At 50.7% G+C, this 27,214-nt stretch overlaps 1 protein-coding gene across 1 annotated transcript; it reads left to right on the top strand.

The window, feature by feature from the left end:
- Positions 1 to 24: 24 nt before the first annotated feature.
- On the top strand, positions 25 to 27,214 carry NARF (nuclear prelamin A recognition factor). Its single transcript, XM_014864978.3, has 11 exons — positions 25 to 580; positions 1,760 to 1,840; positions 5,149 to 5,292; positions 9,751 to 9,883; positions 14,013 to 14,147; positions 19,056 to 19,174; positions 20,709 to 20,838; positions 22,021 to 22,084; positions 23,330 to 23,467; positions 23,742 to 23,899; positions 25,568 to 27,214. The coding sequence occupies exons 1-11, from the start codon at positions 554 to 556 to the stop codon at positions 25,807 to 25,809; spliced, it is 1,371 nt and encodes a 456-aa protein (XP_014720464.1). The 5' UTR covers positions 25 to 553; the 3' UTR covers positions 25,810 to 27,214.

Below are 27,214 nucleotides of genomic sequence, written 5' to 3' on the forward strand. Positions count from 1 at the left end.
CACACGCGTGCGCACTGCCGCCTCGCCCGGCCTACGTGACACGCCTCGGGACGGCAATGGCGGCGGGCCGGAGAGGCGCTGTCTCCGCCGGCCTGAACAGGGAGGGAGACGCGTGTCCGGCCCCGAGCTGACGGGCTCGAGATCCCCGGAACGACCCCGGCTCGCCCCCTTCGGGACCATCCTCTCGCTCGCTCTGCGAGGCCGGCAGATCTCCACGAAAAGCCGCCCGGCTTCCGCGGCGTCGGGACGAGGCGGTCCACGCTCCGCCCCCACGCGCTCCGATTGGCTCCGGGGCCCGGCGCGCCCCTTCTCGGTCCTCCCATTGGCCTAGGCAGAGCCGTGCAGGGTGGAGCCGCACCGCCTTCCGCGCGCTCCTATTGGCTCAGGGGTGTGGCTTGCCCGTTCGCGGCGCTCTCATTGGCCGAGGGGAGATGCTGGGGGTGGGGCCGCGCCGGGGCGACGACAACAAAGGGCGGCGGGCAGCGGGCGGCGGTGACCGCGTCTCCCGTGCTTCCTTCAGCGCGCGTCCCGGTTCCCGCCCGCCCAGCTCCAGATGAAGTGTGAGCACTGCACGCGGAAGGTGAGCCCCTACGTCCCAGCCGGCGCCGGGGGTCGGTCTGGCCGGGATCGGGGCTGCTGGGGGTTCGGTCCGGCCGGGGGCCAGGGTCAGGGTCCCGGGGCGGGGGTCAGGGGTCGCGGCCGAGGTCGGGGGCTCGGGGTTGTGTGGTGCCTGCCCTCGGAGCCTGGTCCCCGGAGCTCGCGGTCGGGAGCGTGGGCGGGCGCTGGGGGCGCACCGCAGTCGTGGGCCGGGTCCGCAGCTCGAGGGCCCCTCGGTCGGCACCGCTTCGCTGACCGGAAACCTCGGGGCTCTCGGACTCGGTCCTGTGTCCACCAGCGCCAGAGGCGGCTCGATGGGTGGAGGAGGGCCGCAGCGGGGTGGTCTACTCGAGACGAGCCGCGGCGCGCACGCCAGCCGCTCCTCCCGGGTGTGCGGCGCTCCTGCGGCCGGGTCACCTTTCCGGCTGCCCTCGAGCTAACGGTGTCCTCGGGTGCGGACTGGTCTTTCTACTCCTCAGTGCGCTTGTCCAGCCTTTCAAAATATTCTTGAAGCAAAAAAAAAAAGCCGGAAGAGGTAACCTATCTCTGTTACCACTCAGGGCTGTCACAGCAAACACCATTCTCCATGTGAACGCTTGATACAATGGTCAGAAAAGTTTTTGAGGGTTTTTATACTTTCCGGGAACTTACATACCTGTGGTGACAAAACAGTGCTGAAGGGTGGGAAGGCAACGGGCAGGTCCTCTCCAGGCGGGTAACCAGGCTGACTGTGATAGCCTTCCACCCTTGTTTCCAGGCTGTGATAAGAACCGTGTAGTGCGTGCACGGGGGGGTTGTTTGTTTTCCAAAAGTGGGATCGTAGCATAAATATTCCATCGCTTGTTCTTTTTGGCTTAACGTGGTACAGAAGATAACTTTTCAGAGCATTACACGTAATCCTGGCTCGCTGTGTTTTCAGTATAGGTGTGTCCAGGTAGTAGAGCATTAATTTACCTGTTGATGGAAGGACACATTGCTTCTAGTTTTAACTTGCAAACAGTTCAGATATGGGGGGCGCGGGTGTCTCCACAAGTACAGGTGCGTATATTTCTGTAGAAGTGATTCCTAGACATAGTTAATTGGTCGGAGAGTATGTACATTTTGTTAATTGAGAAAGTCAGATTAAAAGTTGTTTTTTCACGTGTTCCTTTGCCTTTTCAAGGAATGTAGTAAAAAAACAAAAACCGATGACCAAGAGAATGCATCAGTCGATGTACTGAGTCCGGCCCAGGAGAATGGAGAGGCAAGTAGATTTTTCAGTTCTGTATCAGCCCAAAGTAAATGGCTGTTGCTGTTTTTCTCCTCTTTGCGGGCTCACGTCACCGTTCACATCATTGCTCTGAGAAAGAAGTGAGAGAGCAAAGGCTAAAGCAGTGCCCCTGTCAGGGGCCAGACACATGCAGGTCAGTCGGTCAAAGGCACACAACCTTCCTTCAGGGTAAGATTGGTCATTTATTAGAAATAGTGGTGTAATATTTAAACCTACAGTTTGTTTTTAATGAAAAGTCCATTCTAGGTTACTTCCTGAACTTTTAAATCCTCCTTAGCCAGCAGTGGTGGTTTTTGTTTATTGGGTACATACCTTGAACTGGGCACTAGAGCAAGTGCTTTCTACGTGTGATCTCATTTCGTGCTCAGAACAAGCATTTCAAGTCAGCCCTCCTGTTGTCCCCGTTTTACAGAGAGGAGGGTGTGGTGGGGGGAGGTTAAAGTCCCTTCTTCCCTTACCAGGCAGTAGTACTGATTTTACAAATGGGAAATTGGCAAGTCGCAAGTTTTCTCTTTGTTTTAGTCCTAATGTGACACTTAGCCTGACAGGCATTGATTGGGTTCCCTGGTGTACCGGCACTGCTCTGCGCCCTAGCAACTGCAGGGCTTAGCAAGCGAGCCACAGGGGACGAGACCAGCACCCAGGGCGACTGGGGCCTCCCATGCCTGCCTTCTGGCTGCAGCGTTTTGGCTGGACACCTAATCCTGGGAGCCCCGGGTTTCTTATCAGTGACACAGGGAGTTGGGTTACTTCCCTCCCAGGGCTGTGGTGACAGCAAGATAACGTGTGTACACTGCCTAAGTGGGCACCCTGCCAACACAGTGGGTGGACATCCTGTTAGGATGAGCAGGTCAGGGAAGAGGCTCCTGGAGTGGGCCCTGAGGGGTGGTGAGAGTGGAGGGTGCACAGGGAGGGTTGGTGGGAGCCCCTGAGGCTGTCTGGCCAAGGAGATAGAGCAGATATATGCTTCAGGGCAGGTGACAGAGGCAGCCGGCTTAAGCTGGCTGGAGCAGGGGGAGAATGGAAGGGAACCACTTGGGAGACAGAGAGTGTTGGGGGCATCTGGGGGGGCAGTCAGAGTGGCAGAAGCAGGAAAGAGGGTTCAGTGCACTTTGAGCTCCGTTGACACTGAGCTTTTCAGGGTGTCTGTCTGGAGCTTGGGAGGGAGAGAGCTCCGCTGGAAGCAGAGCTTGGAGAAGTGCTGGGGGGAGGCGGGTGGTGGCAGCCAGGCAGCTGCTCTGGGAAGTGAGGCTGATTGGAGAGAAGGGGCGGTGGGCAGGCTTTTGCAGCATGGGTGTCTGGAGGAAGCAGGAGGAGAAAGAGGAAGGAACGCGAGGGGTGAGAGCCTGCAGAAGAAAGGGCCAGGTGGTGCACAGCAGGCCTGGAGGAAGCCCAGCTGGGTGCAGCTGCACAGAGTGGATGTGGGCATTCTGCAGGGGCAGTGAAGGCAGCATTCTCAGTGCAGCGCAACAGTATCTGTTAGGCACCAGGTGTGTGCCAGGCCACGTGCTCCCGACCCTTGGAGCGGCAGCTCTGGCTCCACCTGGGAACTTGTTAGAAGGGCAGATTTGGGGGCTGGCCCATTGCCGAGTGGTTAAGTTCACGTGCTCCACTTTGGTGGCCTGAGATTTCCAGGATTTTGCAGGTTCGAATCCTGGGTGCACATGTGGCGCCGCTCATCAGGCCATGCTGGCATGGCGTCCCACATAGCACAACCAGAAAGACCTATAACTAGAATATACAATTATGTACTAGCGGGCTTTGGGGAGAAGAAGAAAAAACCAAACAAAAAGAGATTGGCAACAGATGTTAGCTCAGGTGCCAGTCTTTTTTAAAAGAAAAAGAAGTGCAAATTCTTGGGCCCGATTCACTTGTCCTGAAGGTGCATCTGCAATGGAGTGAGATCCCAGGGTGAGCGCTGCACAGTGACACTCTGGCATGTGGGGAGGAGGGAGGTGACAGTATGTGCTCCTGTTCAGAGGTGCTATGGACAGGAAGGCCCACCCAGAGCCACCTCTTACCAAATCACATATGAAAGAAAAACAAATGCACACCGGTCAGGAGCTTTCATCAGTTTGTTGAAATGGCTCCAGTAGGCTTCAGAATGTTCATACGTTTATCCACCAAATATTTGTTGACCACTGTCAGTATGTGGGGCCTTCTGGAGGTGCTGAGAAACAAGACAAGGATCGCACCCTCAGAGCTGGCATTCTCTCCGAGGAGACGCCACACATAAGTGCCAGGTGGTGCCTGGTGCTGTTGCAGTAGGTGAGGGCCAAGAGGGGAGCCCAGGCATTTACTACAGAGGCCAGTGCAGCTGGAAGTGAGAGCCAGGCAGAGTGACGGGCCAAGGGCCGCAGGCTGTCGGGGACCTCTGAGCAGAGGAGGTGTGGCTTGTGTTCTGGCAGATCTCCGCCACTGAGGGAAGGTGGCTGCAGCAGGGGAGTAGGGCTCAGGTGCTAGTCAGGAGAGGACAGGATGCCAAGGTTTGTAGTCTGAGTATCCACGTGAGCTGAGTCACTTTTACTGAGACGCAGGCTTGGGCATCCACAGCTCAGTTCTGGGTGGTGTGAGGACCCTGTTGCCCGTGGAGTGCCAGAACCAGTGGTGAACTAGGCCAGTTTTGAGCCTTGCGGGGAGGCCAGCTGTAGGCTTCCATGGGGAGCCATGGGACTGAGGGAGCTCATCCAGGTTGTGCTAAGCAGGCGAGAGCAGGAGCCTCCAGAGGCAACAGAGGAGGGGATGTAGGGAGGAGGAGAAGGACTGAGCCAGTTCCCAGGACACGGGAATTTGGTTTTCCTCCTACCACATGACCGTGCTGGCCTGCTTCCACCCTGCATTGTCATCTTTGTGACTACCTGATAGCGTGGACTGAAACTCACACCCTGTGTCCATCCAGCACCTGGAGTGCCAGGCCAGGCCCCCAGATCATTGCAGTTTCCTATGTAGCATTTATGCTGTTACTCCTTAAAGAAGTGCATGTTAAAGAGTTTTTGGGGGCTGGCCCCATGGCCAAGTGGTTAAGTTCACGCACTCTGTTTCGGCGGCCCAGGGTTTCACTGGTTCAGATCCTGGGCGCGGACATGGCAGTGCTCATCAAGCCACGCTGAGGCAGCGTCCCACAGAGCTCAACTAGAAGAACCTACAACTGTGTACGGGGTGGGGATGCTTTGGGGAGAAAGACAAAAAAGGAAGATCGGCAACAGATGTTAGCTCAGGGCCAGTCTTTAAAAAAAAAAGTTTTTGTTCAAGAATCAGGCCAAATCATCTTTCTTTTGTAGAAAGGAGAATTCCATAAGTTGGCTGATGCCAAGATATTTCTGAGCGACTGCCTGGCGTGTGACAGCTGTGTGACTGCAGAGGAAGGAGTCCAGGTTTCCCAGCAGAATGCAAAGGACTTCTTCCGCGTTCTGAACCTTAATAAGGTATGGTGGCCTGGGCGCTCGGTGGCACTGTGGCTGGGGGAGGCAGGTGGAGGTCAAGCTGAGGCACAGTAGCCTCTGCTGGGACAGCGGGTGTGCATCTTGGCCCTGGCACTGTGTCCCCTGCCAGAGTCAACCCTGCCCAGAGCCCTTCCCCATCGGAACCAGAGTCATGCTCCCTCGCTGATGGGCCACAGCTTGGCTGGCACCACTGACTAGGCTCTCCTGGCTTGGGGAGGCCTCCCCCCTGCCCGAGGTCACAGGATGTTACCAGGGCTGAGCTGACACAATTCTGCCCTTGGGGCATCCTCAGAGGCTGGGGCAAGGTTAGGCACCTTCGGCTTGTCCATGCAGACCTCCTCACAGAACTACTCAGTCTTGCATGGCTTCCAGCAACGGCTTTCCTAAAGGGAAAGAAAGGGAAGGTGAAGGCAGATGAGGCTGAAGAGCGAACCTCGGTTTGCCCTTGCTCTCTCCCCGCTTCCCAGCCAGTGTCCCAAGCCCCACTCTGCACAGCGCGGCAGAGCTCTGACCCCCACAGCCTTGTAGGTGCTGCATGAAGCCCGCATTGCTGTCTAGGTACTATGTGGTGTGCCAGGACAAGGCAGAGTCCCTGAGAGAGGCTGGTTTACGTGAGTGTCAGGATAGAACCAAGCGGTCTTCTCAGTGTTTGCCACCCACTCCTGTGGCACATTCCTGGGTACGTCATCCAGCATTTTTCTGTCAGAACTTCAGATAGAAATATGTATCTTTCTCTTGTCAGCGTTAATTGTGTCTGAGTGTGTCCTTCCTGGTGTGTGAGTAGCTGGGCGGTCCATGAGCAAGGAGCAGGATGAAAGCTGAAGCAGGAGACCCTCACCTGTCGGTCACGATTACTGTGCACACTGTGAACGCCCATCACCACCTGCTCACCCTTGTCCTCCTGGAACAAAATATTTTTAGCTGTTTTTACTAGATTCAACAAAGTCGGCTAAATTATAACACAACTTCCTACCGCAGACTTCTCATTCTGTACTGTCAATAGTTTATGCCTGAATGCCCTCAAAGTGGCTGTTTCCCCTTATACCCCCACAAGTGATGGGTGAGAATACCCGTGTCCAGCTATCCTGACCACACTTGATAATCAAATTCACAATATTTTTCCAATCTGATGGGTAGAAAGTACCTCATTTGTATTTTCCTGATTGTTAGTGAGACTGAAGCTCTTTGACGTGTTCATTGATATTTTACATTTTACGCTGCCTGTTTGTAGTCTTTATTAGTTCAAAATTGCATTCAGCTGCTGGTAACAAAACCCTGGCCTTAGGCGTTTAACAACTTGGAGGGTTATTCCGTCGCATGGAGCAGTCCAGGGGTAAGCTGGCCCGGGAGGCTGCCCAGGGCCTGGGCTCCGGCTGCCCTGCACAGCATCATCAGCCTCGAGCCGCACGCCCTGCAGGTATTTTCTCCCAGGCTCTCTCTTCTCTCCTAGGGTTTGTGTCTGTCGCCTGTCACACGTGAGTTATTTAATTTCGTGGAACTATGTAGAACTCCGTCTTTTCCTTAATAGTTTTTAATTTGTATTTTTAAAAGAAAGCCTTTCTTACTGTAAGACATGCAGTTTATATGTTTTATTTTAATGGTTTTAAAGTTCTGTTTTTGAACACTCTGCAGTTTCTATTTTAGTATGGTGTGAGGTTAGAATTTATTTTTTTGCATTTGAAAAAGCCAGTTATCCCAACATCTTCCACTCTTCATTGATCTGAAATGCCACCTCTGTCATAAACCAGATTCCCAGAGACGTGACTCTATTTCTTGATTCTTTTATCTTCTCTTCGTGTTTTTTCTCTTCCTATGCTTGTACCACACTATTTTGATTGAAATTGTTCTGTATTGTGCCCTAATACCTGGTTGGGCCCATCTTTCTCTTGTTCTGCTTTTTCAAAATTTTCTTGGCTAATCTTACGTTATTCTATATTAATTGTGGAATTTTGACTGGAATTGTATTTACTTTATAGGTTAACTTGGAGGGAAATTATATTTTACCATATAGAGTCTTTTTTTTTTTGGATTGGCACCTGAGCTAACAACTGTTGCCAGTCTTCTTTTATTTTTTTCCTGCTTTATCTCCCCAAATCCTCCCCATACATAGTTGTATATCTTAGTTGCAGGTCCTTCTAGTTGTGGCATGTGGGACGCCGCCTCAGCATGGCCTGGTGAGGGGTGCCATGTCCGCGCCCAGGATCCAAACCGGCAAAACCCTGGGCCGCCGCAGTGGAGCGCACAAACTTAACCACTCAGCCACGGGGCCAGCCCCCTTATAGAGTCTTTTTATCCATGAATGTGGGCTGTCTCTCTAGTTATTGTGTGTGACCTGAAGGTCTGTAATTTTCCCTATAAGTGTTTGTGTCGGGTTATTCCTCAGTTCTCTGTATCTGTCATTTGTTTTTGATGTGATTGGGATTTTATTCTTGTTCTGTTACATACATTACATTTTATTTCACTGCATTCTATAGTGTTGACTGCTGTGGGTATGCGGAGAGCTATTGATTTCCATGTCTGTTTTGCATATGGTTATTTTGTAAACTTAATATTCTAATCGTTTCCTAGATAGTCTTAGGTTTTCTAGGTTTAGTGACTGCAAATAACAAATTTTATCTCTTCCAATCTGGATACCTTTTATTTCTTTTTCTGATTATATTGTCTAGGACCTTTTAAATCCATCTCAAGTAGCAGTGGTTTCAGACTTGTTTCAGACTTCAGTGAAAATGCTTATAAAGTTTTACTATTAAATACGTGTTTGCAGAAATATCTGGTAGATACCCATATCAGTCAGCATTTCAGCTGCAGATAATGGACATCCAGCTTAAACTGGCATAAACAATAAGGAAATGGTTATTTCATGAAACTGAAAGCTTACAAGTAAGAGGTTCTGGGTTGACTGAGAGGGCTGTCGTCAGGAAGAAAGCAGTTTCTGTTTCTCTGCCCTGCCGCCCCCAGCTCTGGACTCAGGCTGGTCTCCTCCTGGTCACAAACTGGCTCCCTCAGAGCAGGTGACATTTGAGTGAGAATGCAGTGAGGAGTGGGCCCTGGAGGCATCCCAGGCAGGGCACCAGGCAGAGGGACAGGAAGCCCTGACTCTGGCTCCCTCAGAGCAGGTGACGTTTGAGTGAGAATGCAGTGAGGAGTGGGCCCTGGAGGCATCCCAGGCAGGGCACCAGGCAGAGGGACAGGAAGCCCTGACTCTGGCTCAGAGCAGGTGACGTTTGAGTGAGAATGCAGTGAGGAGTGGCCCTGGGCATATCCCAGGCAGGGCACCAGGCAGAGGGACAGGAAGCCCTGACTGGCTCCTGAAGCTGGCAGCAGACCACCCTCTGCCCTACCTCTTCCGTCAGCATTTGGGACTCACACCCCTCTTCCCGCTTCCGACTTAATGTTAGGGTGCTGTCAGCCACAAATTACGGAAACCCTGTCCAGCTGCTGAGAGCATCATGGGGATTTGTGAGAGCCTGCTTCAGGTTGGCACCCCAATGGCATTGTCGGCCGGGGCTTCCCCAGGCATCGTGTGAAGGCATGCTCCCGCCCAGAGGGACAGGTGGCCTCAGCATCATCTCGCTTTCCCACATCAGCCTAGGCCTGCACGTCTCAGTTGTGAGGTGGGTCTCGGTGACTGAACCAGACCAGTCCTCAGGTAGGCCGCGGTGAGACGTTGCTGCCAAATCCTGAATCCTGCTGTTCAGGTTTCCACTTGTCCTGATTGGCCAGCAGCTTCTGACCTGAAGGGCCACTGCAGGAGAATCCTGTCTTCTCTAATATCCAGGTTAGGGATTGGACACACTGTGACTGTGGCTTTCTAACGAGAACATCCTTGCTCACGTTGCTTTCCTGGGTTATGTCTCATGTGTCTGTGATGTGTCCATGCTTCTGAACTCAATTTGTTCCTGTTTTTCTAGGGGGTTCTTGAGCTGCCAGGGTCTAGTTTTGGTTTCGGGCTGTTGATAGACTTGTGGTTTCATGCTTGTTTGTGTGGTATTTTTTCACAACAGTGTATAGAAGGTGAGAACTATCCACTCCTTAAAAATTTGCTACAGTTTGCCGCTAAGTGCTGTGGGCTTGAGGCCTCTGAGGGGACAGATCTCTGGATGCCATTTCAGGATGTGTGTTTTTTTAAATTGAGATACCTATATGTATTTTTTTTTATTGTTTTTGGATCATTTCAGTTATTTATGGACCAATATTGCAATTTATGTTTTTCCTTTAAAATTATCCACCTATCGATATAAAATAGTTTTTAACTATTGGGATGTCCCACTTTTTAATCCTAGTTTCTTTCTCCTTTTTCCTTAATTGTGCTTCCCAGTGTTTGTGTATTAGTTTTTTCTTAGAACATCTATTTTCTTCTCTTGGTTCTGGATTTTTCATTGTCTTGCTTTCACTCATTATATGATCACCACATCTGATATTCTTCTCTATTTCTCCTAGAAATGCAATACCTCAGAGCACAAGGTACTGGCGGTGTCGGTGTGTCCTCAGTCTCTGCCTTATTTTGCTGCTAAGTTCAGCCTCAGTGTGACTGATGCATCCCGAAGACTCTCTGGCTTCCTCAAAAGTCTTGGTGAGGCGTCTTTGATGTCATTGTGAATTTGTAACTGGAGTTTCTAACCGCCCTTTATCTCTAGAATTCCATTTTCAAGGGCAGAGAGTAGATAAGAACTTCCATGAGAGTCTCATGGAACATAAGAGGACCCGCCTCTGACCCAGAGTAAGCTGGTGTCACTTACCCCCTTGCCACGCAGACAGGTGTTTTGTTACAATTGGGGCTGGCCCCTCCAGGAGCGGCAATTGACCACTTTCTGACAGGGTGGCCAGGGACACCTGGGAGACTCCTGTACTTGCTGAGCAGTGTCATGGCACCCTGGCTCATGGGGGCCATGAGGGTGTTCATGTGATGGAGAATCACGTGTGAAATGATTGGTATCTGGTTTCCTGGGAAGCTCTCTGAAGAGCAGAACAGGAAGAGAATGGGCTGTGTCCCTTGTGTGAAGAATGAACGGTAGCCGTCTAAAACACCATCAGAGGACTCAAGTGCGAATGAACACTGGCGTGACGCTGCCTCAGATAGCAGTAGGAAAGCCTCTGTATCATCTGTTGTCAGATGAAAACTGCCCCCACCCCCAGTGGAGTTCTCACAGCCTGAGCACCTGCATGCATGTCCATCAACAAGAGAGGAACTTGAGCTCTTTCCCAAATATCAGTTTTTATTTTTCCACATTGGCTTTTTAAAGACATCAATACATTGGGAATTACTAATAAAAGAAGATGACGCTTAGAATAAACATCTGCAGTACTGACCTGCCAGTCTCGCTGTTCCTTGGCGCTCATGGTGTGAAGCTGTTTCTCAGCACACAACATGCTACAGCCGAAACTAAGCTGCAGCTACAAGCCTGGACTCATTAAATTATGCTCTGTGCTTTAGCCTTACAAAGACTACGGTTGGGCTAGTTTTACCAAAGGTCAGAGTTATTAGATGCTGTATCTTCTCATGGTGAAAGGCCCTGTTTTAGGGGAAAACTTTTAAAAAATAAACAGTACTTTAAGATGACACTGAAGATATTTATAATATTTCTTTTCAATGGCTGCTTTAAGATTGGCTGCAGATATTAAAGTTATTTGCTTAATTTATTTTACTGTAATTATTGAAATTACGTTCTTTCATCTCAAGTTTATTTACCAATAAAAAAAATTTATTAAGAAAAAGATAGTTAAAAATCAACATAAAAATTGAGACCATCATATGGAGCACTCCCTAACACATTCTATGAAGACAACATCACCCTGATCCCAAAACCTGACAAGGACAACACAAAGAAGGAAAACTACAGGCCAATATCACTGATGAACATAGATGCAAAAATCCTCAACAAAATTCTGGCTAACCGAATACAGCAATACATCAAGAAGATTATGCACCATGATCAAGTGGGATTTATACCAGGGACACAGGGATGGTTCAACATCCGCAAGTCAATCAACCTGATACACTACATTAACAAAATGAGAAACAAAAACCACATCGTCATCTCAATAGATGCAGAGAAAGCATTCGACAAGATCCAGCATCCATTTATGATAAAAACCCTCAATAAAATGGGTATAGAAGGGAACTACCTCAACCTAATAAAGGCCATATATGACAAACCCACAGCCAACATCATACTCAATGGACAAAAACTGAAAGCCATCCCTCTGAGGACAGGAACAAGACAAGGGTGCCCACTTTCACCACTCTTATTCAACATAGCACTGGAGGTGTTGGCCAGAGCAATCCGGCAGGAAAAAGAAAGAAAAGGAATCCAAATAGGCAATGAAGACGTAAAACTCTTGCTGTTTGCAGACGACATGATCTTATATGTAGAAAACCCCAAAGAAAACTATTTCCTATATCCATAGGAAAACTATTAGAAACAATCAACAGCTACAGCAAAGTTGCAGGGTATAAAATCAACATACATAAATCAGTAGCATTTCTGTACACTAACAATGAACTAACAGAAAAAGAGCTCAAAAACTCAATCCCATTCACAATCACAACAGAAAGAATAAAATACCTTGGGATAAACTTAACCAAGGAAATGAAAGATCTATACAATGAAAACTACAAGACTTTCTTGAAAGAAATTGATGACGACATAAAGAGATGGAGAGACATTCCATGCACATGGATTGGAAGAATAAACATAGTTAAAATGTCCATACTACCTAAAGCAATCTACAGATTCAATGCTATCCCAATCAGAATCCCAATAACATTCTTTACAGAAATTGAACAAAGAATCCTAAAATTCATATGGGGCAACAAAAGACCCCAAATTGCTAAAGCAATCCTGAGAAAGAAGAACAAAGCTGGAGGTATCACAATCCCTGACTTCAAAACATACTACAAAGCTACAGTAATCAAAACAGCATGGTACTGGTTCAAAAACAGGTGCACAGATCAATGGAACAGAATTGAAAGTCCAGAAATAAAACCACGCATCTATGGACAGCTAATCTTCGACAAAGGAGCTGAGGGCCTACAATGGAGAAAAGAAAGTCTCTTCAACAAATGGTGCTGGGAAAACTGGACAGCCACATGTAAAAGAATGAAAATTGACCATTCTTTTTCACCGTTCACAAAAATACACTCAAAATGGATGAAAGACCTAAAGATTAGGCCTGAAACAATGTCTTCTAGATGAGAGTATAGTCAGTACACTCTTTGACATCAGTTTCAAAAGAATCTCTTCAGACACCATAACTCCTCAGACGAGGGAAACAATAGAAAGAATAAACAAATGGGACTTCATCAGACTAAAGAGCTTCTTCAAGGCAAGGGAAAACAGGATTGAAACAAAAAACAGCCCACTAACTGGGAAAAAATATTTACAAGTTACTTATCCGACAAAGGGTTAATCTCCATAATATATAAAGAACTCACACAGCTCAAGAACAAAAAATCAACCCGATCAAAAAACAGGCAGGGGACATGAACAGACATTTCTCCAAAGAAGATATAAGGATGACCAATAGACACATGAAAAGATGCTCATCATCACTAATCATCAGGGAAATGCAAATCAAAACCACACTAAGATATCACCTTACACCTGTTAGAATGGCAAAAATATCCAAAACCAAGAGTGACAAATGTTGGAGAGGTTGTGGAGAAAAAGGAAGCCTTATCCACTGTTGGTGGGAGTGCATGCTGGTGCAGCCACTATGGAAAACAGTATGGAGATTTCTTAAAAAGTTAAAAATAGAAATACCTTATGACCCAGCCATCCCACAACTGGGTATCTATCCAAAGAACTTGAAATCAGCAATTCCAAAAGTCTCATGCACCCCTGTGTTCATCGCAGCACTATTTATAATAGTCAAGTCGTGGAACCAACCTAAGTGCCCATCAACTGATGATTGGGTAAAGAAGGTATGGTGTATATATATACAATGGAATACTACTCAGCCATAAAAACGACAAAATCGTCCCATTCACAACAACATGGATGGACCTTGAGGGTATTATGTTAAGTGAAATAAGCCAGATAGAGAAAGACGAACTCTGTATGACTCGACTCTTAGGTGGAAGTTAACATATAGACAAGGAGATCTGATCGGTGGTCACCAGGGGAAAGGGGGGGTGGGGGGAGGGCACAAAGGGTGAAGTGGTGTACCTACAACATGACTAACAATAATGTATAACTGAAATTTCACAAGGTTGTGAACTATCATAATCTTAATAAAAAAAAGTCTATTAAAAAAATTGAGACCATCATAATGGTGTGCTCAGATTATGTACTCTTTTTATTTTTTCTTTAGAAGAGATCAAGGACTGTCACAGACTGAAATTTAATTTAGGCAGTGAACTGGAAGAGAATGCTGCTGGTAACTTAAAATATTCCACTAATTTACGTATGGAGTACTGTAAGGTGTTTGTATAGATATACACGTAGAGAGAAAAAGAGGAAGAAAGAGAGAACAAATTATTTGATGTGAAAAATGATACATACTATTGTTTGGGAAAAAAGGTCAAGTGTGCGGTCCTATACTCAGATGCAGCCATTGGTAGAGAAGTCCCGGGTGATGGAAACAGCTCCGGAAGCTGCCTGCCACATCTCTCTTTACGTGGGTCTCTTGGAGTTTTCAGACGCTGAGAGTCGGTCCTGTGACATGTGACGTGAGGCTGAACACACCCCTCTTTCCTGCAGGGGTGCACTACGTCTTCGATACAACAATTGCCGCGGACTTCAGCATCCTGGAGAGTCAGAGAGAGTTTGTGCGTCGCTACCACCAGCACAGCGAGGGGGAGCCGGCCTTACCCATGCTGACCTCCGCCTGTCCCGGTGAGCACCCAGGGCGAGCGCCGCCTCCTTAGCCTGAGGCACCCTTTCCCAGGAACTGCATTTGGGGGCAAGCTGGGCTGTGGATGAGGTCAGAGGTCAGTGGGCCTCACAGACCAGGAGGGAGAAGTTTGGGCCTGATACACAGTTTTATGTCGACCAACATGTTCACTAATTCTGGGTAGTTTGGTGAGGGAGACCTGACAGCTGAGTGTTAATTTCTTATCTTCGTTTATCCGTGTTTATAAAGTTTCTGAGACAATCATATTATGTGTTGAGAAAAGTAAATCTATGCGCCAGCCCAGTGGCACAGCGGTTAAGTGCGTATGTTCCGCTTTGGCGGCCCGGGGTTTGCCGGTTCGGATCCCGGGTGCGGACATGGCACCACTTGGCAAGCCATGCTGTGGCAGGCGTCTCACGTATAAAGTAGGGGAAGATGGGCACTGATGTTAGCTCAGGGCCAGTCTTCCTCAGCAAAAAGAGGAGGATTGGCAGCAGATGTTAGCTCAGGGCTAATCTTCCTCAAAAAAAAAAAAAAAGTAAATCTATTTTCTATTAAAAATATGACATATTTCAGACATCCAAATATGGCAATACTATTTTGCCAACTTAAAAATCACAAAATTAAAACATGTCTTTAAATTGATACTCAGATTCCATCCAGGAGCACTTTTTAAACCAGTCTTAATTGGTTTTAGTTTAAAGCGTCTCGTGCCTGAGGTATAGGGAAGATTTATCACAGGCTTTTTAATTCTTGACAAATAGAAAATTTCGGAATAAGAAAATGTTTAAAGATCCTGCATAAGGGAACAAGGAAGGAAGTGCTATACTTGTAAAGGACATTTAGTGAAAATTTATTTCTAAATACATCAGGTCTGTGAGAGCGTAGGAAAGCTACACTGTCCAAACTGGGTGTGGGCTACATAAAGTTTTTAGGTTTTTGTTCATGTTTCTATTCTGAGTTTATCCCCCCACCTCCTTCCCTCACCATGGTTCTAAATTTTTCTAGCATTTTGCATGTCACCCCATCAATCATTAGGATTATGCTGTAATAAAATAGAATGTTGACATTATGGTTGCTTAGAATTTGGAAATACTTTTCATCCACTTATAAAACCATGAAGAGGAAATTCGCCATCTGTCCAAGAGGCCGCATGGGTTGACTCATTAACTGAGCCGTGTCATTCAGCCCACAGCCTCGCAGAATGTGCTTCACTTCAGATGGGACTTGTTTCCAGCATATGGTTTGTTCTCCTAGAAAAATGACTCACAAATGGATGCTCCCAACTCTGCTGGGCTTGGTAGGCAGTTTCTGTATACAAGGTCTAAGTATAAACTGACTCTACATGCAGATTTGCTGTGGTGTCCGCTTCAGGGTTTATGTCATTGTAGGTGTTTGTGCAGGTGCCAGCGGGTAAATGTGCACAGCTGAGGGCTCGGGGAACTGCCTGGTTCTCTCAGTGACCTTCGGAAGTGTACCTGGTGTTTGTGTAGTGGCCCTGCCTCTGGGGTCCCAGCACCAGGTCTGAGTGCTCTCCTGTGGGGCCCATCACTTGATGCCACACAGCCAGTCACTGTGGCTCAGTCCTGCCCAGCCAAGGAAGCGGCAATGTAAAATGACCCAAACTAGACCTGTGCCCCTGGAGCAGGGTTTCTCTGGTTTTCTGCCCATGTTCCTGGCAGCAGGATGGAGAGGAATTCCTGTGCTCTCTTGATACTGATGAGCAGATAGCGATGGACGCATTGTGTGGGAGGCCCTGTTGAGATGGAACCTCAGAGGAAAGCCTCCACTAGCTGATAGGAACTCACCCACTGATGTGGGTAACAAGCAGGTGGTTGATTCCCACGGAAACCAGCAAGTCCTCTGCCCGCAGAGCGATCGCAGTGCTGGTGGAGAGCCCAGGAGGTCGGTCCCAGAGCCGTCTCCTCACTCAGTCCCCTCTCCTGCTTCAGACCAGCTCCTCCTGTGTGATCCAGCCTGGTATTTGCTGTGTTCAGTGTCTCTTTGAGCTCTTCAGGGCTGTTTACAGTAGTCCCCACTTATCCACGGGGGACACCTTCCAAGACCCCAGTGGATGCCTGAAACCACAGGTAGTAATGAGCCCTAGATGTACTGTGTTATTTCCTATACGTTCATACCTATGATAAAGTTCAGTTTATAAATTAGACACAATAAGAGATTGATAATAGTAATAATAGGACCATTATAGCAATATACTGTAATAAAAGTTACCGTAGATCTTAGCAACCTCAGCATACAATTTTTTTCTTTCCTTATTAAGTCAAGAACTGTTACCTTTTTACTTAAAGGAAGCACTTTACAGCTTCTCTTGGTGTATCCAAATTGCCAGCATCACTACTCTTGTACGTTGGGGCCATTATTAAGTAAAGTAAGCGTTACTTGAACACAAGCACTGCAATGCCACTACAGTCGATCTGATAACTGAGACGGCTACTAAGTGACTAATGGATGGGTAGTGTATATGGTGTGGATCTGCTGGACAAAGAGATGATTCATGTCCCAGGGGGGATGCTCAAGATTTCATCATGCTGCTCAGAACAGCATGCCATCTAAAACTTGTGAATTATTTCTGGAACTTTCCATTTAATATTTTGAGCCCAAGGTTGACCACAGGTAACTAAAACCTTGGAAAATGAGACCGTGGATAAGGGGGGACTACTGTACTTATAGGTTTGGAGCTTCTAGAACGTTCTTCCCAGGTAATGATGTATTTTCCTCCTGAGCTCTTTATATCAAAGCAGGTCAAAACTAACTATTTTTAGGTTCCTGCTACCTCTCAAGGAAGATGAGGTGAGATCTGGTTCAAAATTAAGTCTTTTCTATAATTTGGCATTATCATCTTTGCTTCCTTCTGAGAACTTAAGGAGATTAAAGCAACAGCCAGGTCAGATGATTTGACTTGGCACATGAAATTGGGACCGTGGGCCCTTCTGTGCTTGCTTGTTGGCATAGATTCCTCACACAGGGTGCCTATGTCCTGGGGTGCAGGGCCCACCACCACCTGGTGTGCTCCCTCAGACAGATTGATGGTGATGTGTCCAGGCCAGGACTGCGACATCTGGGTGGCCCTTGCTACCCCAAAACCCATGGAATGCCACCCTGCCAGTGCATCTCTGCCCAGGCCTAGCATAGGAAAGGGACCTTTGAGCTGCTCAGCTTCTGGATGCGACTTGTAGGCCTTGAGGGGCTTTGAGAATCTCGCAGTGTTCTCCTGACCCCGCCACGAGCACTGAGCAGAATTATGGGAGGTAACCTCTTCAACCCCAGTAGGGTGTCTGGAGAGCGACTGGGCACCTCCTGCCCATCCACTACCCTGAGCACATGACCCTCCATGCTTTCAGAGATGGTCACTGAGAAGAGGTGAGGTGGGTGGTCACATGAGAAGTGCCAGCACCCCAGATAGGATGTGGGAGCTAGCAAGGCTGACCAGGCCACAGGTCGGCGTCTTTGCCCCTGGCCAGTGCTCAGCCACAAGTTCCTGATCAGAGGTGTCCTTGGGGAAGCGCTAGCCTGTCTCACTTCAGGAGCTGGGGACCTGTGGTCCCTGGGATCCCTGTCCCTCCTCCTCGTACTGCTCAGCCCTCTTCCACCCTGGCCAGAGGTCTCTGTGGGCCTGGGTCCTGCCGCCTGGGATTTGCCTGATCTTGTGTGGTTCCCGTGGCCTGCAAAGCCTTCACAGCAGGCAGCAAGCTCGCCCACAGCACAGAGACGCAATCTGCCTGAGAGAGTGTCAGGAGGAGCTGGCACTGCTGCTGAGACCAGGGTGGGCAGGGGCCTTACAAGGCCAGACCCGCAGTGGGAGTGGCCCTGGACCCCCAAGTGCTCCATTGTTTTTGGTGGTTTTTCTTTTGAATAAACTGTTGCGCGCACAGATGCAGAGGCTGGGGCGAGGGGGCCGTCTTCTAGCAGCGCTTCTCTCAGGGCTCCCGTGGGTCAGCATGGATGTTTCCCAAGCCTGTGTAGGCCTGCATATAGTGACGGCTGTGGTGTGAGAGTTTGCCCAGATGGGATTGTCTGTCTGACTGGTGCCTGCTGCTCCTGCCTGCCAGGAATGGGCACAGGGAGGTGGCCACCCCAGGGTCTGGCCGGCAGCTTGTCGCCAGCCTTCTGCACCACCCCAGTGGGATGTGGTGGTGTGCACGCCTGTCTGTGGGGTCAGCAGGTGTCACCAGATGCTCTCCTCACCAGGCCGTGCCCAGCAGGACAAGAGAGCAGGCCATGACTCCTGTAGGTCAAGCTGCTGGTTCTGTGCTCCGCTGACCTCTCTGACCTGTGTCCACCCCTGGAAGCCACAATAGCAGCAGTGCCCCTAACAAGGCACAGTGGGAGTCGGTGACTCTGGCCAGAAATGCTTACAGCCAAGCTGGGCACGTAGTGGGCACACTGCAAATTGTGCTGTTTATAGTTAATCACTTGAGGAGTGTGCATTTCTCATGTTTCATTGCTGTAAAAAGTGGATGGTTGTTGGGTTATTAATTTCCACTAAGTGAATAAAGCTGGGTGGGTTTCATGGCTTTCAGGTCCCATCCAAGCTGTGGCCACTTGTCCTGGCTGCAAGAACAACATTGCAAGTGGTGTTGGGGAGCTTGCACCGTGCAGCCTCATAACTCCTCCTCGAAACTCCTCTCTTTTGGGAGACCTGCTGCCCCAGCTCTTACTTTCTCATATTCTGTCCTCTCTGATCCAGGGTTCCAGTCTTGCGGGATTCCCCAGCCCGAGCTGCTTGGGGGAGGGGTCTGTTGTACATTCCTGGCAAGACCTAAAGGAGAGGAGTCCCAGATTTACCCCAGGGTGAAGGGTGGGTCTGAAGAGCTCAGAATCCCTGGCATGTGCCGGGAAGTGGGAGGAAGCAGCCATGACCAGCTGACACAGGACCATTCTCTCTCCAGGCTGGGTCCGGTATGCGGAACGGGTATTGGGGCACCCCGTCACCCCCCACCTCTGCACCGCCAAGTCTCCCCAGCAGATCATGGGCTCACTAGTGAAGGATTACTTCGCCAGACGGCAGGTAAGCCACTCTCTTCCCAGAGGGCAGCATGCAGGTCAGGAAACAGGTGGTGGTGGGGAGGGAGGGCTGGGGGAGGTTCCCATCCAGCACAGCCAGGGTAGTCTCAGCCCCAGGCCAAGTGGAAGCACTGCCCACCCTGCTCCGGGGGGCCCTGGGCCTCACCCCTGGTGAGGCTGGCACCAAGGAAGTCCCATGCAGCCTCTGCCCTGGCCTCTCCCACAGACCACAGGCCCCAGGGCAAGTAGGTGTCCGGCTCCCTTAGCTGCTTCTGTCCTCAGGACAGGAAAACTCCTAGCCCGGCTCCTAAAGGCCCCATGAGTTCTCCTTTCCACGGCCCTCAGCTGCCTCAGGTCCCCTCCTTTGTGTGGCACCCTGTCTTCAGCTGGTCGCTGTGCTGTCCCTGCTTCTCTCAGTGCCCCTACTCAGAGCCCCACATGCGATCTGGGGCCGCCTCTGGGAGCTCTGGTTGTGGCCAGGCCTGGTTCCTCCTGGAGTGCTCTGACCCCCCAGTGCTGCCCATGCCATGGTCCCCGTCCTGGGGTCTGTTCTCCAGTTTTGCAGCCGCGCCGCTCCCCACAGTCCTCTACACCCGATTGAAAGTCCCTCCAGGGAACAATCGTGGCTGGGTGCTGTGGGGACGAGAGGACAGCGAAAGTGGAAATCTTCCAAACACCTGAAGCCAGCTTAGAAAGGCCACATGGGCTTTTGGAACGTTATCAGTTCATGCATAGGGAATGTTTCCTTTTTGCCTGGTTGAATTGTAAAATCACCACAGTTGGCAAATTATAAATGTGATGTCAGTGTGTGTGTTCAGTATGGGGGACAGAAAAAGGAACTGTGGGAACTTTGCTCTTGCTGCACCCCCACTGTTTGGGGAATCCAGGGGTTTCTCAGCCCTGAATGCTGCTGGGCAGTCCCGCAGCACTGCTGAGGGATGGTCAGGCTCGATTCCGGGCAAGCAGTGATGTGGGGCGTGTGTCCTGAGTAAGGCCTTTCCACCCAGGCCTTGCCACCACGAACGTCACTCGGCAACTGCCAGCTCCTGGTATTGCCACTGATTCTGGCTCAGCCATGGGCACAGAGGGGGCGGCACAGGAAGGTGTCACTTGAAAAGCTTCTGGAAAGTCTGTAAGTAGACTGGCCAGGCCTTCAGTAACAGGACAGCAGTGGCTTGTTCTCACCACGTCTGATCACCTTACGCATAGGTTCAGCAGGAAACAGGCTCAGCTTTCCAAGCTTCTTCCCGTGAGGTTCCAGGCTTCTGGGCCTTACGGATTCTTGGGGTGAACCTGCCTCTACACCTCACTGGTCTGGAGTGAGGCGGTGCCGTGTGTGGACCTGGTGCTGCTGTTCAGTGGGCTTGTGGGGCGGGTACAGCGAGGAGCTTGGTCTGTGGGACCCAGAGCAGCCCTGGTGCCCAAGAAAGTGCCAGGGATGGGGGTGGTGCTCTCCCACCAGGCACGTTCTGGGTGCCAACGTTAAGCTGCCCTCTACTTCTCCCTGGCCCAGAACACAGATTTTCTCTTTCTCACAGAACTTGTCCCCAGACAAGATTTTCCATGTCGTTGTGGCCCCTTGCTATGACAAGAAACTGGAGGCTCTCCGAGATGATTTTCCTTCAGCTTTGCGAAGTTCACGGGGTGCTGACTGCGTATTGACCTCAGGTGAGAGGAGGGCAGGGCTGGGCACTGGGGGCCTCCAGCTGGTCGCCAGCAGGACCTCAGGAGGTGACGGGAGGCAGTGTGGGAAAGACGCACGCAACATGGAGGGTCTCCTCTGACAAGCCGACTGCGAGACTGCTCAGACAGAGCAGAGTGGGCAGCACACGCTTACTCCTTTAACACTGCCGGTGGCCCCCACGGTGGCCCTGCCGGGGCTTGTGCAGAGAGCCTGCGGCTGGTCCTCTGTTGCTGGCGTGAGCTGACTCCTGGTGTCCGAGGGCCGTTGAGAAAACGTTGCAGTCGGTCGAGGGACAGCTAAAGTCTTTGTTGAAACCCAGGGGTTTCCTTTAAACGGGCTCTGAAAACAGGGCCCCGAAAACAGGGCCCCACAGCGCTCAGGCCAGGGGCACTTGAGGCAGAGTGGCCGGCTCTGGGCAGCCTTCGAGGGCAGCAGCTCCCCTTGACCTACGGCTCCAGCACATGGATGCCATGGAATGGCCTCCACGGCACAGGCTCCTGGGGGACAGTATGACAGGAGGGGTGAGGGGCAGGGAGGGCCCCAGCCAACTGACCCTCCACCGCTGAGGAACGGGGCAAGGGTCCCAGCTCATCTCACATGGGGGTTTCGTAAGAATCACATTCAGTCCTTTTCTGAGTGTGGAAATAGATTTTTACTCTCTTTCACAGATGTTGAGTCACCTCTGCACACCAGATGCCACGGGTTGATTTAGAGTCACTTTTGCTCTCAGGGTTTTCTCAGGAGCCTGGTGTCAAGGGAAACACAGAAGGGGCTCTGATAGTCAGGGGATCACAGGCAGATAAGCGTCTTGGACATGTGGCCGGTGGGTTGTGGTCGTCTTGTCCACCAAGCTACTATACCCAGCAGCTTCCCACTTAGGAACAGAAACGTGGAGAGATTATTTGCAAAGATCTCTCATTTTAAGGGTGGAAAGAGGAATTAGACTTTTAGGTTTTATTAGCATTTTCCATCTTATTAATGTTACTTTGCACTTGCGACAGGCTTCTGCTTTCTGTGAGAGGGAGGACCTCCATGGTCACCTTAACTTAGAATTTCCTACAGAGAAGAAAATCATTGTCAGAAACGCTCTCGAGGAGGCGTGATGTCCCACTGGCCTGGGCTGTGTGTGTCCTTCGTAGCACCTTATGCCTCCTATTTGTCTGTAGGTGAAATTGTCCAGATAATGGAGCAGAGTGACGTCTCAGTGAAGGATGCTGCCGTGGACACTCTGTAAGTCGCTTTTGCAGAGAGGGGCATCTTGAGGTGAGGCCTCCTGTGTGAGCTCTACTGGGCGTACGTCCCAGGGCCTCCCTACTTTATGATGAGGCCATGACATGAGCTGCACTGAAATGTGGGCATGGGGCAGCCTCTCACCCAGGGTGCCACTTCCTGTGTCGTCACACAGCCCCACCACAACCATTGGCCATTTTCCCGGCTCTTGAATCAAATGTGAGCAGGACCCTGGTGTGGGATGCCATTCACCAGGGCTGCGGGCAGTCAGGTTTCCAGGGTCTGATATAGGGGCCACCCACTTACGTACCAGCATCCTCCCATTCTGAATTTTATCTGCTCCCCATGTTCCGAGTTTGGACCTCCCCAAGGGCAGGTCACCTCCAGGGAAACAGAGTGGCTTCCTTGGGTCCCTTTGCACTGAGAGCTGCAGGCGGGGTTTCTGCCTTTGGTGGTGACCCTCACTGATGACCAGCGCTCCTGCTGCGTCCAGTGCCCTCGGCCCTCCAAGAGCACGCCTCGTCCATTTGTGGGTCCTCCCAGGAGTGACATCAGGACTGCCTGTGGCCCTTTAGGGGAAGGCCAGCTGAGGTTCACAAGATGTCAGCAACTCAAGTGCCCTGGCCAAACCCTGCGCTGGGGCCCGGGCTGACCGAGCATCCTCGTCCCAGCCGTGGTGCAGACCAGCGGGCTCCCAAGTGGCCCTCAGGCTCCTAGTCTTGTCCCCAGTCATGAGGTTCAGAGGGGCACCTTGGTACACATGCAGCAGAGGAAAGGAATGACTTGTGAGCACTGCCAAGTGTAACTCCACCTGCTGTCTTGGACTGGGCCACAAAGGGTGTTTCGTGTTGATCAGTAAAGCTCAATGAGAAGATCTTTGGGGCCAAGCCCGGTGGCGCAGCCATTGAGTTCCCATGCTCTGCCTTGGCGGCCCGGAGTTCGCTGGTTTGAATCCCATGTGTGGACCTACGCACTGCTTGGCAAGCCATGCTGTGGTGGGCGTCTCACATAAAGTAGAGGAAGATGGGCATGGACGTTAGCTCAGGGCCAGTCTTCTTCAGCAAAAAGAGGAGGATTGGCTGTGGATGTTAGCTCAGGGCAAATCTTCCTCAAAAAAAGAAAAAGAATGAGATCTTTGTCCAAAATTTAAATATTTGTAAAGGATTTCATGTTCATGTGGCAACCTCGAGTCCTAAAACTGGAAACCTGATTTACTTTTTGCTGTCATTTTTCTCTGCTGGTGAGGTTTGGAGACTGCAAGGAGGAGGAGGTGAGACGCCACGGCGGAGCCAGCTCGGATGGGTGCCTGGTACATGTCTTCAGACACGCAGCCAAGGAGCTGTTCAACGAGGATGTGGGGGAGGTCACCTACCGCACCCTAAGGTGCGCAGGATGGGCAGCCGTCTGTCTCCTTGTGTGGGCAGCGCCGCCCTTCAGGGCGGATCACTCCAAGCCCACCACGTGTGTCTGTGTGCATGTGCATGTTGGGGGAGACTGTCCTATTTATGGAGTTTACACTAGTCAAGACCAAAAGGCCTTTTCTGTGTTTATTCACAGACTTTTTATTTTTGCTGACTTCCAAACTTAGATCAGAAAAATGTTCTCCAGCCACAGAGGAAGGACTCTATAGATCAGATCCATTTTGTTCATTTTATAGGAACAAAGACTTCCAGGAGGTCACCCTTGAAAAGAATGGGGAGGTTCTGTTACGCTTTGCTGCTGCGTACGGCTTTCGAAACATCCAGAATGTGATCCTGAAACTGAAGAAGGGCAAGTCCCCGTACCACTTTGTGGAGGTCCTCGCCTGTGCCGGGGGTGAGACATGGGGCTGGGCTGAGTAGACCCCTCCACAGCCCTGTGGGAAATGGGCCCTTCTTGGCCACCCTAAGCCTCGCTCAGCTCCAGCAGCTGTGTGGGAGCATGGACACTGCCATAGCAGTTGTAACATGACAGTCCTGCTTCTTCCCTCACACCCATGTGGTAGACAAGGGCAGGCAGTCAGGTGTCCCCTTGGAAATCCCTTGGGGACGTGGCCCTACAGAAGAGGCACTGCTTAGGCAGTACCAGGTGAGGGCTGGCTCGTGTGGCAGCTGGTACGTGAGAGTTGAGGCACGCAGGACCTGAGGCTGGCCCAGGGGGCTCGAATGGCCACCACGCCCTCCAGCCAGGTTCTGTCCCTGAGTGACAAGGAGGACCATGTGAGAGATGGAGGCCAATGAGAGGGGCTTGGGTGGGGGTGCCCCAGTAGGACTTGCTGGTGGAGTAAGTGTGGGTGTCGGGGAGGAATGCAGCTTGTGGCCCCTGGTGGTCCATCCAGGCCCCACAGGTGGCAATGGAGCCGACTCAGAGTGGATCAGGGACATGCCACTCTGCGTAGTGGGTGCCCAAGAGATACTCAGGTGGAAATACCGGGTGGGCAGTTCCAGGAGCTCGAGGAGACGAGGCTGCAGTGGAGGGAGGAGCGTAGGTAGAGAGGAACGGCTTATGAGCTTTTGGGGATGGTGGGTGTAGGGCACTGGAAGTAAAGAGGTGAGCGCTGGCTTTGGGGGAACACGCAGCCTTGGAGACCTCGCTGCAGGGGCCAGGGGCGCAGAGGGCAGAGTCTGTGGCCTGAGCAGAAGAGCGGACAGGAGGTGAGACGGGCCGAGGAGTCCACGCAGGGCATCCAGGGTGGGGGGTATCTGCATCAGCATGCCAGTCGGGGTGGGGGCTGGGTGGGAAGCCCCTGTGCCCTGTGGTTAGAGCATCCACTGGGGATCCAGGGCTGGTGTTCTTAGGAGAGAGGCAGACCAGGGAGCAGCGGGCTCACTGGGAGAGTGGGCAGAGTCCTCTGCACGGCTGCGTGTCGCTGAGACATGAGGTCAGAAGTGCAGCTCTTGGGTGCTGCTGAGGGACAAGTGGAGACAGGCTTGGCCAGGGTGGACATTTGGTCCCATTTACTTTAAATGAAGTTTTATCATATAATCATGACATCATCTAACATCTGAGGGTAAGTAGCACCAATACGTAGGAGGCATATTCTTTATTCAAGCCGCAGTGTGTGGGTGTACAGGCTCCTGGGTCTGCATCCTCCCTGGTGCCCCAGTGCAGCCCAATGGCGGCTGGCGCTCTAAGGCGTTATGCAGACGCCAGTAGTTTAGCTGGTCATTAACAGTTTCTGTGCTCTTCTGGTTTTGATAAATTTTAAGAGAAACAAATCCAGGTTTGCATAATAGCTACCTAGTTTTAAAAGGTTGGCAAGCTATTTCAGTTTTAGGTGAAAACATTTAATGGGTGATATAAATAGGTGAGAATAGGAAGCACTCGTGACGGTGGGCCTGTGACTGGGGTTCTTGAGGCCTCAGGGGGCATGAGAGTTCAGGGCCCAGCTCCAGGCTCTGGCCACACGATGTCATGCACCACTGTCATTCCTTTCCTGTTCCAGAACCATCTTCTCTTTAAGACGAAAGGAGAGAAAGAGTAAGCTCCCTGCATGTCTTTCAGGATGCTTAAATGGCAGAGGCCAAGCCCAGACCGAGGATGGGCGCGCAGACAAGGCCCTGCTGCGGCAGATGGAAGGTATCTATGCAGATGTCCCCGTGCGGGCCCCGGAAGCCAGCGCCCGAGTGCAGGAGCTGTACCAGGAGTGGCTGGACGGAGCTGACTCCCCCAGGGTCCAGGAAGCCCTGCACACCGCGTACCAGGGCCCGGGGCACCCCGCTAACAGCCGAGACATCAAGTGGTGAAGGTCAAGAAGGCTGGGAGGCAGGCCCCGTCAGCTGCCCGAAGAGGGAGGAGCCACTGAGTGTGGGCATCAGAGACTTGATACCCACCTGAAGAAAACAGCTCGGCTTTTCTTCTGTTACTTGGTGTTTCAGAATTCTCTGCTGTCCCCATTGTTGGCAGCTCCCTCACTCAGCTTGATGTGGTGCTATCTTTAAATATGTGTGTGATCGGAATATTTTAACATGAGAGAAGGATTTTCCCAGTTTGAGTAGCCTTTTATCCTAAGACTGAAAAAATCCCAAAGAGCAAGAATGGAGACAGACTACTGTCTTTTAGGCTTAAAAAAAATCCAAAAACTGTCCTGTGAAGAGCTAAGACCCCAGAAGTTCTGATTCATGTGCCTCAGAGATTTGATGTGGAAATAAAGACAGGAAGCAGGCAGGCTGCGGGTTTGTGAGGCTGCAGTCCATGTTCTGCCCGCTTGGCTCTTATTTTTACCTACTTGTGTTCTTGAAAATGTTTTTGCCAGAACATGTATAACCTGCAAACTTTTGGAATCAGGGGGCTCATACAAATCTGAATTTCCAACTTTTCTTGAAAAAAATCTGTTCTGGCAACAGTGGGCCACATTCCTCACTGCTGGAGTGGCCAGAGTGCAGCAGCAGCCACCCCCCTGGGACCAGACCCTCTAACTTGGGGCCCTGTGGGCACTAGGGACTTCGGCCCCAAACTCGCACTTTGACGTTGTCTTTAAGTTGAACTCACCTCGGGGCGGGGGAGGCCCAACAAGGGTGATGGGTAGTACTGATGAAGGATGGAGAATGGAGAGGCAGGCCACCCACTCAGGCCAGGCTGTGTGATCAGTCCCCACTGGGTGGGGCCAGGCAGGAGAAGGTGGGTAAGACAGCTTCCTGATGGCCCAGCATCCCCCCAGCTCCTTCCCGTGGTCCTTTGCCCTCACAGTGGGCCTAGTTGCCCAACTGGGCTCCGTGAAGCCCTCTGTGCTCTGTGATGGGACCCTTCGCCCTGCTCATACTGTTCGTGTGAGCTTGCCTTAAAGAAAGAAGAGAGCAGTTTGCCCACAAATAGTTAAATGGAAAGGGCTAGCAGATGACTGGAAAGCTGCAGGATCGTGGAACTCCCCTTCAGGGCTCAGCGTGTGAAATGAAGCATCTGTGAATAGGCCTCGAGTGGGTTTTTCAAAGCACTTGGATTTTGTTATCATGAGTGATGACGCTCATCTTGAACCCCTCGATGCTGTAAAGCCTCAGCATGTTAGGTTTCCTTCATCGTATCGTATTGTACCTATCTGGGTTGATAACTGGATATATTGTGTGAAATTGTGTATTTTTTGCTTTCAATCTGTATACACTTGTGTTTCCATCCTCTATGGTAACTGATCATGGAATAAACAGTTGAAGAGTG

The sequence above is a fragment of the Equus asinus genome, chromosome 13, assembly GCF_041296235.1.
Source record: "Equus asinus isolate D_3611 breed Donkey chromosome 13, EquAss-T2T_v2, whole genome shotgun sequence".
In the NCBI taxonomy this organism is placed as follows: domain Eukaryota; kingdom Metazoa; phylum Chordata; class Mammalia; order Perissodactyla; family Equidae; genus Equus; species Equus asinus.

What these genes read in the sequence shown, in the direction of transcription:
- NARF (XM_014864978.3), top strand. Translation starts at nt 554, where the DNA reads ATGAAGTGTGAGCACTGCACGCGGAAG. An exon ending in CGGCCCAGGAGAATGGAGAG is followed by an intron (nt 1,841 to 5,148) that starts GCAAGTAGATTT and finishes TTTCTTTTGTAG; the next exon opens with AAAGGAGAATTCCATAAGTT. An exon ending in GATGCTGCCGTGGACACTCT is followed by an intron (nt 22,085 to 23,329) that starts GTAAGTCGCTTT and finishes TCTGCTGGTGAG; the next exon opens with GTTTGGAGACTGCAAGGAGG.